General features: G+C 38.5%; 1 protein-coding gene across 1 annotated transcript in view; it reads right to left on the bottom strand.

Moving 5' to 3' along the window:
- CFAP47 (cilia and flagella associated protein 47) overlaps positions 1-14,197 on the bottom strand; it is a 7,413,452-nt gene that overhangs the window by 2,717,746 nt on the left and 4,681,509 nt on the right. The window contains exon 46 of the mRNA XM_044071840.1: positions 1,622-1,765. Coding sequence (XP_043927775.1) covers positions 1,622-1,765 — 144 coding nt within the window. The remainder of the gene's footprint in view (positions 1-1,621; positions 1,766-14,197) is intronic.

Below are 14,197 nucleotides of genomic sequence, written 5' to 3' on the forward strand. Positions count from 1 at the left end.
AATGTTTCTGCACAAAAAAAAAATAACATTGTATATCACTTGCTGTGGTTTGCTGTTTTATTTTAAAAAACTTTAAGCAGAACTGGTGATGTTTTATTTCTGGATACATCTGCTCTAGTCATACCTCTCAGATGTCCAGATTTTTGCCTCACATTTTAGGCCTGTTTCTCATAAAATTTGTGGTTTTCTGAAAATCGCTGAGAACCGAAGTCACTAAATAATGACACAGCGTCAAGTTTGAAGAAAATGCATGCTAACACAAAGTCTAATATTCTAGCAACTTTCTAATTTTATAAGACCAATGTTTAAAAATCTGTCCCTATTTTTGGGCCTTTGACCCACCCCCCGACCATTGCCTTAGGTTTTGTCCACATTTGTTATTCTACAAGGCTGAGGTGTATGGCTCTAGTCTGTTGTTAAACCAACAGACCCATAACAATTAGTATGGCTCTAGTCTGTTGTTAAACCAACAGACCCATAACAATTAATGTCACATTTTGCAATAGCAGCCAAGAATGAAACTTCTCAGCTGTCTAGTTTCAATTCTGGCTAAGAGAGGAAGTTTAGACCACTGGTTCTTAATGCTTAGTAGGAATGTAGGATACAGCTATATCCCTGCTTAACTGTATCAAAAAGCTATGGTCATCAGAGGGGTAGATGTATGAAGGGGATACTCTGGGATAAATGTAGAAGGAAGAAACAAGGGATCCAAGAAGGTATAAGTTTCTCATTACAGCACTTAACATGCCAACAGCCTGACCTGTTTAATAAAATAATAATGCAAATTAAATAAATAAACAAATCACAGTGTATGTATTGTGCTTTTCTGTTTTCTGAGCAAGTGATGAGGGTGGTCTGCATATAGTAAAAAAAAAAAAAACTCATTTAAGGTTTTTAATATTCAGCTTTGTTAGTTCATTTGCTAAGAAGCTACCATTTTCAGTAACATAACTGTGTGTTCTCTTGTTTCATTATTTTGTCTCCGTTGCAGTTATAAGATACAAACATCATGCTTTTATAATGCCCTGAAATGGAACATGATACTTCTTCCCATTTTATTTTAAAATACTTAGTCATTAAGTGCATTTCATGCAACTAACTGCTTTCTAAAAAGCTGTTCCACACTTGTTTGTGTCTTTCGGCTTTTCCCGGTTAGGGGTCGCCACAGCAGAACTCCGGTCCACTAATGATTGGTAGTGGATTTTTACGTACCGGGTTACCAGCCCTGATGCACAACCTTCAACGAAGGCACGCCCCATTCACCTATGCCTCCACACAGAAGATGCTCTAGCTGAGAATCAAACGGGACAACGTCTTGCTATGAGGTGACAACACTACCGCAGCACCACCACCGCAGTTACACTAACATGATAAAAACCTCTTGTCAATCTTCATACTGTCCACCCTTAACTTCTCATCTGTAAATGCTAAATGATCTTTTTTTCAAGTGTCAGCATAAATTATTTCAATAAATGTTCAACAGAAAATGAACTTCCAACATTCAAGTCCAATAAGAACATACACTATAAAGAACATACACTATAATGACACATCTGTACAGACTTTTTACATCTCATTACCGAAACAGTGAAAGGAATAAGACCAGTGATGAATGTCTTACCATGTTCACACACTCAAACATGGGCTTGAACATCAAGGGATAATTTGCCACTTCTCCAGTTTTAACATGTAAAAATGGTGGGCCATAAAAACAACTGCCCTCCAGAACAGCTTGAAGCTTCCAGTCTTCCAGTGTCTGATTACTCTGCAATGAAAAAAAGTGAAAGAGACTGAATAAGCTTCCACAATACAGCTATATACATACTAGGGCCCAGTTATATTAGTTTAATAATGATTATAAAGCATATTGGAAAGATTTGCATATATGTCTGTGCAATGATAAAAAAAGTCAGTATCTCAAAAATAGCATCTAGAAATAGTAAATAATAAATTCTGGTTATTAATCACAAATCAATTTAATATATATAACATGTTTAAAGACATATAAACAATATACTAAAAAAAACTTTTAAACAGTTCATGCACATAACAAAGCCGTTATTAACAATATATCAATTTGCTACAACAACAGGTTTATTAGATGGAACAAGTAAAAATAAAATCTTAATATAGAAAGAGAAAAAAAATTATAGGATGGGAGAACTGCATAAATGATACTAAATTAAAAACTGACCCTAAAACAGAATGGTTTTAATAGTGAAATAATAAGAGATTTTGCTATAACAAGAACATAAGAAAACTATAGATTTTGGAATCCATTAATTAAGTGAAATTTCTTCATGATAAAGAATTAAATATGATAAGATTAAGAAACAAATCCCAAATAATGTTAAATCCTTGACGAAACTTCTTATGTTATTAGATAAATAGAAAATTATGCATCAAAATATCTTGAAGCTTAGGATAAAAAGTTTCCAATATTAATGATATCTCTTAGCTTAATTAAAATGGAAAACAAATAAAATAGAATGGGGGCATTCTGAAAATAGTGTGTATATTATATGTAATATAATTACAGTGATATTTAAATATATACAAGAAAGGATAATTGTTAGCACTTACATTATAAACATGTGTTATCTTTAATGCATTATTAAATGAATACTGATTTTTTTATTGATTACTATTTTTGTTTAAGAATGTATATGATGTAAAACTTTGAAGCCTTTATTTTTGTACTAATACATTCAAAAAAGCAAAGAGATTTTATGATTGCTCTAAACTCTTCATTCAAGGTTAATCATAGAAACTTGGTCAAAATAAAGTTTAGTAATTTTGCTTTTCCTTAATTTGAAAATATTCTACCTTAAAGCATAAGACAGTACTTCTTTTTTTTTTTTTACAATGGTACGAGTTATAAGGTTATTCTGATTGTCAAAAGTATTTAGTTCTAAACAGAAAATATTCTAGAGTGTACATACCAATAAAGAGTACACTACAGTGCAGATTCTGGCTTAGAAACATTCCCTTAAACTATAGAGACCAAGCCAATGAGCATTCTTAAATGTGTATGATGGCACTTAGTTAATATAATGATTTAGAAAGCACTGCTATTCTGAATAAGGGATGGCATAGCAGAACAGTGGCTAGCACTGATGCCTCAAAACATGTGGTTACCAAGTTATTTTCTTAGCTGTGTTGTCTTCTGTGTGAAGTCTGCATATCCTGCTTGTCTTTGTATTGGTTTTCATTGTATGTTCCGGTTTCTGTCAAATTCGCATACATTTTTTGTTTAGCACACCATCCCAAATGCCAGCAGCTTCTTATCTTCCACTCCTTTCTCTCCTAATTCTCATTCAAGCACTGGCATACAGGTGGGTTCACCATGCTATGAGGTTAAGGGAATGAAAGAGCAGCTTCATGCTGATATAACCCCGGATGGGTCTGTCACTGTCAGGTAGAAAAAGGAAGTGGGTTATGGAACACAACTAGAAGTTGGCAGCATTGTTATATATGTCGGGCTTACTTCCCAACATACTGATGCTATAAAAGTAAATAGGGTGATTAGTGAGGTGTGGTCTCTGAAGTTGCAGGCATGTCCTATGACATCCATCCCCTCTTCAGCCATCACCCATACCCAAACTGACCACTGCTTCAAGCCCTAGACTCAACAAGGGCTCAAAGAATGACCCACCTACACCAGCACAGACCCTCCTCCACAGATAGGTATATGCTCATCCTCCTTGCTAGTTCCATCAGATGTCTGAATTGGTAATCAGACTCTGGTGACCAGGAATGTAGGCAGGGCTTTATGCCTCTCTGTTAGTGGTCTGGCTATATCATAAATAGCAGCTGCAGGTGTTATGACAATCCTCTAAATTGTCCATAAGTATGTGTGACATGTATGTTTGTGTGTGTCTTGTGACAGACTAGTATTTTGTCTGGAATTAGTTTCTCTGCCTCTTGCTCAAGGACTGCCATAATAGGATTCATCTTCCTCATGACACAAAATTCCATAGAGCAGGTAATCAGTGAATGAATGAAGGAAGGAATTAATGAATGAATGTCATTCTCAATAAGATCTATAATGTAATGTAATTTTTTTTTTTGCTTCCCACAGCCTCTTGCTCAATGGCTCCTCTACCTGCACCTTGATAGCCTATTCATTCTGAGGAATGGGAGCTGGGAACTCCCAGGCAAGGCAAAAGCCCTGTGGCACATTTATCTCTACCTAGGAATCCCAAGCAGCTCTCCATTCCCCACTGAGAAATAGGTATTAGGGAGCAGGCCAGCTTGCTGGTCCTGCAGGGAGGATGGTTTCTATAGGACCTCCACCTTAGCAGCTCTCCTGACCTCCACTAAGGGAAGCATACCTCCACATGCAGAATTCCTCTTGGCTTATGAATGCAAAATACATTCGGACAGTGAAGGCTTAGTAGGCTAGGACTTGAGTGGGTGCAACACCTAGTGCTTCTGATAGGAGTCATCCATGCAGCACACCAGAACCACATCCGGGAATATTTTTTCATGGCCAAGAGAACAACGAGGGAACAGGGGAAATGATACTCAGAAAGGTTCCACATATCCTTTAGATTCATTCTCTTCATCTGAAGTTACTACATCCAATGATATGATTAAGCAGCCTGGGCAATCGGCCAGGAGTGCTTAACCTAGTACATCTATGCAAAAAGTCACTTTGTTCAGCCTGGAAATACCTTGTCATCTACTAAAAATGTGGGAGCTATTTATGCTCTGGTGGCAGGTGAAAACTTGAACATCACGGAGGATTTTTTGTTGGCTACTCTTTCTCTGTATTCATAGGTTCATAGGTTTATACTAGGCTATCTGCCCTAAGGCATTTATAAGCCTAGCCCAAATTTTTGTGGCTTACGCCACCCCTTGTATGAAAAAATACTGTGCCCATTAGTTTGTTGTGCCTCTGTCCAGCAGTGACACAGAGATGATTCCCAGGGTAAACCTACGATCTCCCATCCACAGGTCTAGATTTCTCTTGAACAGAGTCAGCGAGGTGCTCTGCCTCACATGGACCAGGATTTTATTCCACAGCATAGGGAGTCTCTGAGTAATAAATCTATCCCTCCAGCACGTCCTATTTATATCCATGCTAAGGTTTAAGTCGCTTGCTCTAGTGGTTTTGGTGGATTTGGATTTTTTGAGGTGGAGCATGTCCATTAATTCCGGGTTGGACATGGCCTTGTATGTCAGGCACATGTCACCTCTGAGCAGATGGTATGCGACTGAATAGAGCTGGAGTTTCTTCAATCTGGCAGTATATGACAGATTTTGGAGTCCCTTTATCCTTTTGGTGAGGAACTTTTGGGGTCTCCCCAATTGCTGCAGATGTCTGGTGAGATACATCCCGAATGGGGCATTGTACTCGATCATTGGTCTGATAAGTGAAGAGTACAGGGGAACAATGACCTCACTAGATCTGGATGTGAATCCCTTCATGATCAGGTGGGCAATGTAGAAGGTCTTTCTAACCACTTTAGCAATGTGAGTGTCAAAAGAAAGGCCACTGTCAACCTGGGTCCCCAGGTCCCTGATAACCTCTTCTGTGCTTAGTGGATTGCCACCTATATGGTAGCTTGGGGTTACCTTGTTTTTCCCGAAGGGTATGACTATACATTTTTTGGCGTTTAACTTCAGGCCATGGCTCTGGCACCAGCTATCTGTTTCCGTGAGTCCCTTCTGAAGGATATCCGTGTCCGATGCACTTTCCACTATGGCCCAGTTTGCAGTCGTCTGCAAACTTTGTCAGCCAAAGTCCTCCCATGTTGGCCTGTACTTCTGAGAAGTAGATGCCAAACAATAGGGGGCCAAGGACCGAGCCCTGTGGGACACCACTTGTGACCGGCTTGGAGTCTGACATAGCGCCAGCAACTCTAATCCTGTGGGTTCTGTCCTTAAGCCAGTTTGCAACCCATCTTGTGACTTATGGGTTTACATTTAAGCTGGTAAGTTTTTCTACAATACCCGAGTGGGGTATTGTGTCGAAAGCCTTTGCAAGGTCAAGGTAGGCTGTATGGACTGCCTTTCCCTCATCAATGGCCTTGGTGACTGTTTCGAAGAAGTCGACCAAGTTCAAAAGGCATGATCTTCCCTTGACAAAGCCAAACTGGGTCGGGTCCAATGTTTGCAAGTCCCCTATATCTTTGTTTATGAGCTCCATTATGATCCTCTCCATAGCTTTGCAGACTGGACTTGTTAAGCTTATGGGGCGGTAATTACCAGGGTCCGTAGAGGCGCCTTTGTGGAGTGGGACCACAGTTGCCGTACGCCACTCCTTGGGCACGTATCCTGTGGTAAGGCTGAGATTAAACAGCTGCCTTATGTGCGGGTTTAATTCCTCATTTAGCTCGTGTAGCACACAGCCGGGGACACCATCCGGTCCCATTGATGCTGTGTTTTTAGCTTTAGAGAGAGCAGCTTTCACCTGCGCATTTGAGATGTCCGGGAGGCTACACTCGGCTGGGATAGTTATCTCTCCTTTAGGGGAGAAGGGGTGAAGTTTGCACTGAACCTGTCTGCCAGTATGTTGGCAATGTCTGTGGGTTCAGTGATTTTTGTATCATTTTGGACTAATTCTGAGCATATCTGGGAGTTTCCACCCAGGTTCCTAACATAGCCGAAAAAGGCCTTATGATTGTCCTTTGAATCCATGGCAATTTTTCTCTCAAAATTGGCCTTAGTTGATTTTATGAGTGCTCGTATTTTTTACTAATAATGATCAGGGGTGACTTCCCTTTTATGGATTTTGTTCTATCATCTAATAGCTTTCTCCTCTTATTGTAAAGTTTGTTAATGGCTGGGGTCCACCAGACTGGACGTTTGCCCTTTGTGGAAAGAGTCTTGGTTTTATTTGGGATTGCCTGATCCATGCAGTCCTGGAGGTGTTCATAGAAGGCATTTGTAAGGGCTTCCGCAGCTTGGGTTGTGGTTTCCACTGGCTCAGGGGCCTTGAAGGATACCACACCAGTCTTGAGTAGTGTGAAGTTTGCTTTAGAGAAGTTCTTCACTATGGTCTTTTTGTTTGGGGTGGGGCGGGATGTGGATTTCCAGTGAGATTAGTTTATGATCAGATCTCACCAATGAGGGATATACTTCCGGTGTGGAGCATTTTGTCCCCATGTTTGTGACAATGAGATCTAGTATATTTTCTCCTCTCGTGGGAACAGTGACTAGCTGTTCCATGGCATTTGAATTTATGAACTCCAGGAACCGTTGGGCTAGAAAGTTAGGGCTTGAGTAATGTTCCCAGTCTATATTCGGGTAGTTGAAGTCACCCAATATGATGGTGTTTGGAGATACATTTATACCCTCCAATGCCTTCAGGAAGGCTGTGTGGGGTTCCTGAGTTTGAGAGGGTGGCCTGTAGCATGCTACAATTTGTAGAGCAGTTTTGCCTATGGTTAGTTGCACCTGGATGGTTTCCGAGCTTATGCGTTGCCACCAACCTGGAGGTGTGGGTATCCTTTATGAATATGGATACACCCCCTCCTTTTGTGGTGTGGTCCGGGTTTTGGGGCTGGAAAGCATGATATGAGGTAAAACCTAATAGTGCCGGGGTGCTCTCAGGAGCCTTGAACCAGGTTTCAGTTACAGCACAGACATCGATGTTCTCCATACTGAGAAGGGCCTCGAGTGCGTGCATTTTGAGATTTAGACTTCTGGCATTGAGCAGCATTACCCTCAGTTTCTTCCCATTTTTGTTTTCTAGGGTGGTAGGTTTAGAATTTGAGCCTTGCCTAAAAAAGGCACTTTGGGGGTGGCAAGAGCCTTAGCCAATATCTGGAATCCCAGGGGTGACAGGTGCAAGCCGTCCCTTGCGAAGCAGCGTGGCTTGTCAAGCATGTCAACCCAGGCAGACAGACACTGGATCCCCTTTGAATGACACCAGACATTAAGCCAATTGTTAAAGCTGATCATCTTGTCTCTATATTGTGGCATCATTCTTTGTGAAGGAAGGATACTGCTCAGGGTTAGGGTCATACCTGCCTGGGCTACATAATCAGAGAGCTCCTCTATGTCTCTTTTCATGTAGTCCAGGGAGGTACGTCTCAGGTCGTTCACACCAGCATGGACAATGACTGTGTCATATTTGTACTTGCCGTGGAGTGACCTGAGTGCTTGTGTTATGTGGCGGATTCTAGCGCCCGATAGGCAGCTTACTGTGACCCTCTCCTTGTTCAGCCTGGTGAGTGGGACGTCAGTGTGTCTGACTATGGAGTCACCTATGACAAGTATGTTTGGTGTTGTATTTGGCCTTAAGGGCTGTGACTGCTTTGCACACTGCTTTTGTGGTTTATGTGTTGCTTGTGGGGTGTCTTGAGGTAGCAGTTGTTTGGGTGTCTGCTTTGAAGGCCTCTGCAAATTTACCAGAGATGGTAGAGACATGCAACAGGGACTCCTTGAGGGGCCGACCACAAAAAAGAGGAGGCAGTGGAGGAAAGTGGTGGTAAAACAGACCTCAAATTCAGAGCCACTCAAGGCATCAGGTTCATTAAATGATTTTGCAGTTGTGAACCTTTCTCGTTTACTGCTAACTGCTGCTGACATTTCACTGTTGCAGAGAGGGCTCCAATTTATTCCATCAAATACAGGCACTGTAGTTGAAGCCCTGATTAATTTGAAAGTGTTTATAAGGAATCTTAGTTCAAAACTTATGTTTAAAGATTCCTCAGATTTCAATTCACAAATGTGTAAGAACTCAAGTGTATTTATACCTGTTAACTGCCCAGTTGTGACTGCTTTCCATAATGTTTGTGAGCAAGAGCTAAGTAATTTATATGAACAGGGAGATAAGGAGAGATACTATAATTTAATGTTTGAGGAATATGAAGCTCTAGAGAAATTACAGCAACATAATGACATTATTATAAAACAGGCAGATAAGGATGGCACTGTGGTGATAATGAACAAAACAGGTTATATGTTTTTTTATGAGTGAGTTCTTAATCGATGAAACCACCTTTAAAAAGATCAACACGTGATATACCAAAATTAATTTCTAGGGTAAATATATATATATATATATATATATATATATATATATATATATATATATATATATACTCCCTGTCCTGTGACATCTACACATTATGGGCTGCCCAACATACACAAAATTTAAACCACTCCCAGTAAGACCAATTGTATCTGTAGGTGGGTGGATAACAGACTCATTATCCTTACACTTGCAATCTGTTCTTGGTAAATATCTTTCTAAAGTTAAAATCTATATACAGGATACAGGTGACTTCTTAACCAAATTATTTGAATGGTATGACACAAAGAAAGATGTCAAATTTACCTTTGTTACACCAGACATCAACTCCCTTTTCACAGTAATCCCAAATGACTACAGTGTGGATGTTGTCTGATTTTCTTTGCAAGTATAGTGATATAGTGAAGGGAGGTAGAAACCATTGTGAATTATTGGAAATGGTATTGACAATGCGTTTATTTTTGACAAATGTATCTACCATCAGTTAGCTGGCATAGCAATGGGTGCCTCCACTGCAAAAACCTATGCTAATATCACTCTAAAACAATTGGAGGAGGAGTTTGTATATCATTGTCCACATGTACATAAATGTAAAATAGCTTTTTATAAACTTTTTGTTGACAAAGTCTCCTTGATTTGGGAAGGTGATCAGTCAGAATTGGTTCATTTTATAGATTACTTGGATAATACAACTAGTTTTTTGAAATTTAAGTTAAATTTCTCAAGAGTGGAGATTTGCTTTTTTGATGTAAAGTTGGAACGAGTCTGTTTTTCGGGTTTTCCCGGTTAGGGGTCGCCACAGCAGAACTCCAGTCCGCTAATGATTGGCAGTAGATTTTTACGTGCTGGCTTGTTGGGCCTAATGCACAACCTTCAACAAAGGAACGCCCATTCATGCATGTCGACACACAGAAGACGCTCTAACTGAGAATCGAACGTGCAACGTGTAACTGTGAGCCGACAACGCTACCGCAGCACCACCACCGAGTTGGAGCGAGTAAATAATGTTAAGTCCAGGCTAAGAGATATACACATAGGAAAAGCATACATGCAGTATACACATAGGAAAAGCATGCATGCAGTTCATACTTTTAAGAGTATTGTTAAAAACCAATTATTGAGGGTTGGTCAGCTTAATACCAGTATGGAGAAATGCCTGGAACAGATTAATGATATATTGTGGGAATTTAGGGAGAGAGGTTATGATGGCCGTCTCTTAAATGAACTTTTGGAAGAAGTTATAAAGGAAAGATATGGTTTAGTGAGACCATATTTTAGAGAAAGGAATACTTACACTCAGAATGGGTCTCAAGCCAGAGGACAGGGAGGCTTACGTTCTGTTAATACCTATACCAGGAGAACTAATGAGGTTAAGAAAATTATATCTAAGAACTGGAGCATTTTAGAAGCAATGCCAGAACGTAAACAAATTATTGGGAGCAAGCCTAACTTTGCATACAGGAACTACTCTAGTCTTAAAAAAATGCCTTTGTTACAAAGACACGAATTATAAAGTTAGCAAGGGATTAGTTAATAAATCTGGGACATTTCCCTGTTTTAACTGTGTTTGTTGTAGCTATGTATTAAATGATAATGCATTTATACATCCAAAAACGGGGGGAAGGTATGTCTTTAGATATTCTGCAACCTGTAACACAGTGAATATTGTTTATTTGGCTACCTGTGTAAAGTGTTCTGCATTTTACATAGGGAAATGTACACGCAGACTCAAAGATCGGATTACTGAACTAGATATGTAGGAACATTAGCACTGTTGCCTTTGCTAGGCATACTACTGAACATTTCACTTTAGTAAAAGTATAAGGGCTGGTGATTTGAACAATAAATTGGAAGTCTGCGAATATGAATGGATTATTCATTTACAGGCTGACTCTGAGCCTGGCATCAACACTGCTGTCGGTATTAAGCCTATTTTAAGAAGGAAACAGATGTGTTTAAAGCACAGATACTAATGTTATACCTGCGGTGGTGGTGCTGCGGTAGCATTGTCGCCTCACAGTAAGACGCTGTCCGGTCCGGTTCGATTCTCAGCTAGAGCGTCTTCTCCGTGGAGACATGCATGAATGGGCGTACCTTCGTGGAAGGTTGTGCATCAGGGCTGGTAACTCGGCATGTAAAAATCAACTACCAATCATTAGCGGACCGGAGTTCTGCTGTGGCGACCCCTAACCGGGAAAAGCTGAAAGACACATACACTAAGTTGATTTTTTAGAGAGTTTATGATATATATATATATATATATATATATATATATATATATATATATATTTTACCTGTAACAATTTTTTAGAGTGAGATGTATATTGTTTTTATTTGTATCTAGACATATTGTGCTTTTAACAGTTGAAACTGATTAATTGGGAATGGAATCATTTGTGACTGGGGGCTATGTTACATGCTTTTGATTTGAATGCACTACTTAACTGAGTGTTAGTCTTAATAAACTAAATGTCAATGTATCCAGCATTTCCAAAGTATGTAGTTTTGCTTTGCTGTGATTTTCCAAGAATGTCTGAGTCAGAAATGGCTACTAACTCTGATTCTCACCAGCCGACTCTTATAGCCATTTTCCCCACTTATTAAATGTGCGCCACCTGGACCACAGTCGGGACTTTATATCTCTATGTCACAGAGTTTGCTACGACAATGTAAATGCTAAGTTATTTCATTGCTTAGTAAACCTCACCCAGTAATTAATATTATTTATTTACAACTTTAGTTTTTGGCTACATATACATATATATGTCCTTTTTCACATATTTTTATATGCATTTGTGTATTTTTTATATATTTTATATTTTTATGACTTCATTTTTGTGTCTTATAAATAACCCATATTGAGCCTCTTTTAGTTAAATATACAATTTTATCATACATTTTATTAGGATAGATAGAAGTGATAAGCCAACTTTGATAAACAAGTTTATTACAGATAGGTAGAGAGTTATATATTTTTTGGTCTCGTCCGTTATGAGTGTTTTATGAGTGTTTACATGAGAGTTTTTTATGAATTTTTCATATTTTGTGTTTTTTAGTTCATATGAAAGACATCAATAATATGTATATAACTTCTGATTTTTAGTGATATTTATGATATTATATAGCTACTAAATATTATGAAGATACATACAATGATGTTAGGATTATACGTATATGTTTGTGTTTTATTTTATTTTTTGTCATAACATACATATATTTTTACTTCATTTAAGACATATGGTTTTAAATGCATGTTTTGCACATTGATATTTTTCTCACTAACTTTCTCATTTAGTGAAGATAGCTATATATAACATGGGTTCCGCTTATTCATTTATTTATATACAAAAAGGTACCCTAAGCGTTAGAGTTTTCATGTAATTTGGGATGTACTTTATTTTATGTTTAGTCTATTTACATGCTGAGACAGCTATATACATTTCTAATATTGCACTGACACTAATAGTTACAACAGCCTCTTGCAATCAACTCTGTTAATTGATTTATTAAGTGGATAATTGATACAATTTATCATTTAACTGTGCTATATAAGCAAGAAGTCTTGTTATAATTAAATAGATCTGAAGAAGCGTACAGTCTGTACGTGAAAGCGCTCATCTTTTCCTGTTTGTACCTAAATAAAGAAGTTCTTTTGCTGCATTATCGTGGTGGTCTTCATACTGGTGTTTTTCTACGATATCTACTTGTTTTAGTGGTGAAGACCTTTGGAGGCTAACTGAGGTTGTGTTTGTATATCCGTTGCTGCTTTTATCCTATCTCAGGTTGCCTACACACGATGGATGCTATTGCAATTGAATTGGATTATGCACCGGTGAAACAGACTGGGGTACCCCAATCTGTTTGAACTGAAAGATAACCCCTTACTGAACATGGAATTTACTCCGACTGTGCTAAATATAGAGAAAGGCAATACTGATAAGCTGAAAGACTTTAATGTTGTCTCTAGAGAATTAGAAAATATATTATATAAACTGTATAGACTCACTTGGCAGAGACGCCACCTAGAAGCGTGTTTACATTTTAAAATAATTCCGAGGGGGATGAGGGTTCTTTGTATGCCCTCATACGGAGAAACCCACCCAGAATTATTAAGAAAATGGCAACAGTTGAATTTGGATTTGGGGTTCAACTACATAAGACTGTTAATTGAATATTTCTTACCGATCGAAAAAGATCTCAATTTGCAAGCTGAAACCCTAACAAAAGAAATCACAACTAATTTTAAGGAGGAACATTTTCAACAGAGACTAGACAGTATGTATAGTCAGCTATCTACATATGGAGATAAACTACAACAAATTAAAACACGCAAACTATATAGAGACCATACAGATTTCATTAACAATCACGTTTTTGCCTGGCCGAGATATCGAGAAACCACTATAAATGAAAATGTGCCTAATATGAACTTTAGCCAAACTGAGGAACATCCTACTAATGAAAGTAATGTCTCGTCTTCACTGAAAATAAATTCTACCTTAAGGAATCCAGTCCTTATGACTGACGCATCAACGTCATCTGCAACAGTGAATATAACTAATCATGATATAAGAGACACTCCCCCTCCTAACCAACAAGCGTTGGCTCAACAAAATGTGAATATACAAGGCGCAAAACCTAAGATAAAACAAGGCAACTTAGAGGGTTTTTTACCTCTACCACTGAAGTTTCGGAGGAATTTCCAGTGCAGATCGAGGAGCAGAGGGCGAACCAAAAGAAAATACTCCGGGGAAGAATCGACATTCGGAAACAGGAACCGGAGAAGGGAACAGAGAACTTAGTTTTTAATTTGTCACAACGGACTTTGACTGAGACTGACTATCTGTTACTAAATAGAGGCTTATCCTATATACCAGCCCAGGTTAGTAATATAAGCGAAATTTTAACTGACCTGCGGCTGTTTGTTCGAAATATTAATCTGAAATGTATTTTTGATAAGAATAGAGTTGATTCTACTACTAAAAATGATACGGAGGCTTATAATTTTAAAAGGAAGAGTACTTTTACCCCTTCCCAGACACCTGTCACTGAATGTTTTATGAAAGCATGTGAAACAGATTTTTATAGACATTTTAATATGAAAATGAAAAATTTATATATAAATGTGTCTCACTTAGAATGGGAATCAATGTATGCCTTACAACGTGATAATAACATTATAATTAAACCCGCTGATAAAGGCGGCGGGAT

The sequence above is a fragment of the Protopterus annectens genome, chromosome 5.part0 (assembly GCF_019279795.1).
Source record: "Protopterus annectens isolate FY-2018-M chromosome 5.part0, PAN1.0, whole genome shotgun sequence".
Taxonomy (NCBI): domain Eukaryota; kingdom Metazoa; phylum Chordata; order Ceratodontiformes; family Protopteridae; genus Protopterus; species Protopterus annectens.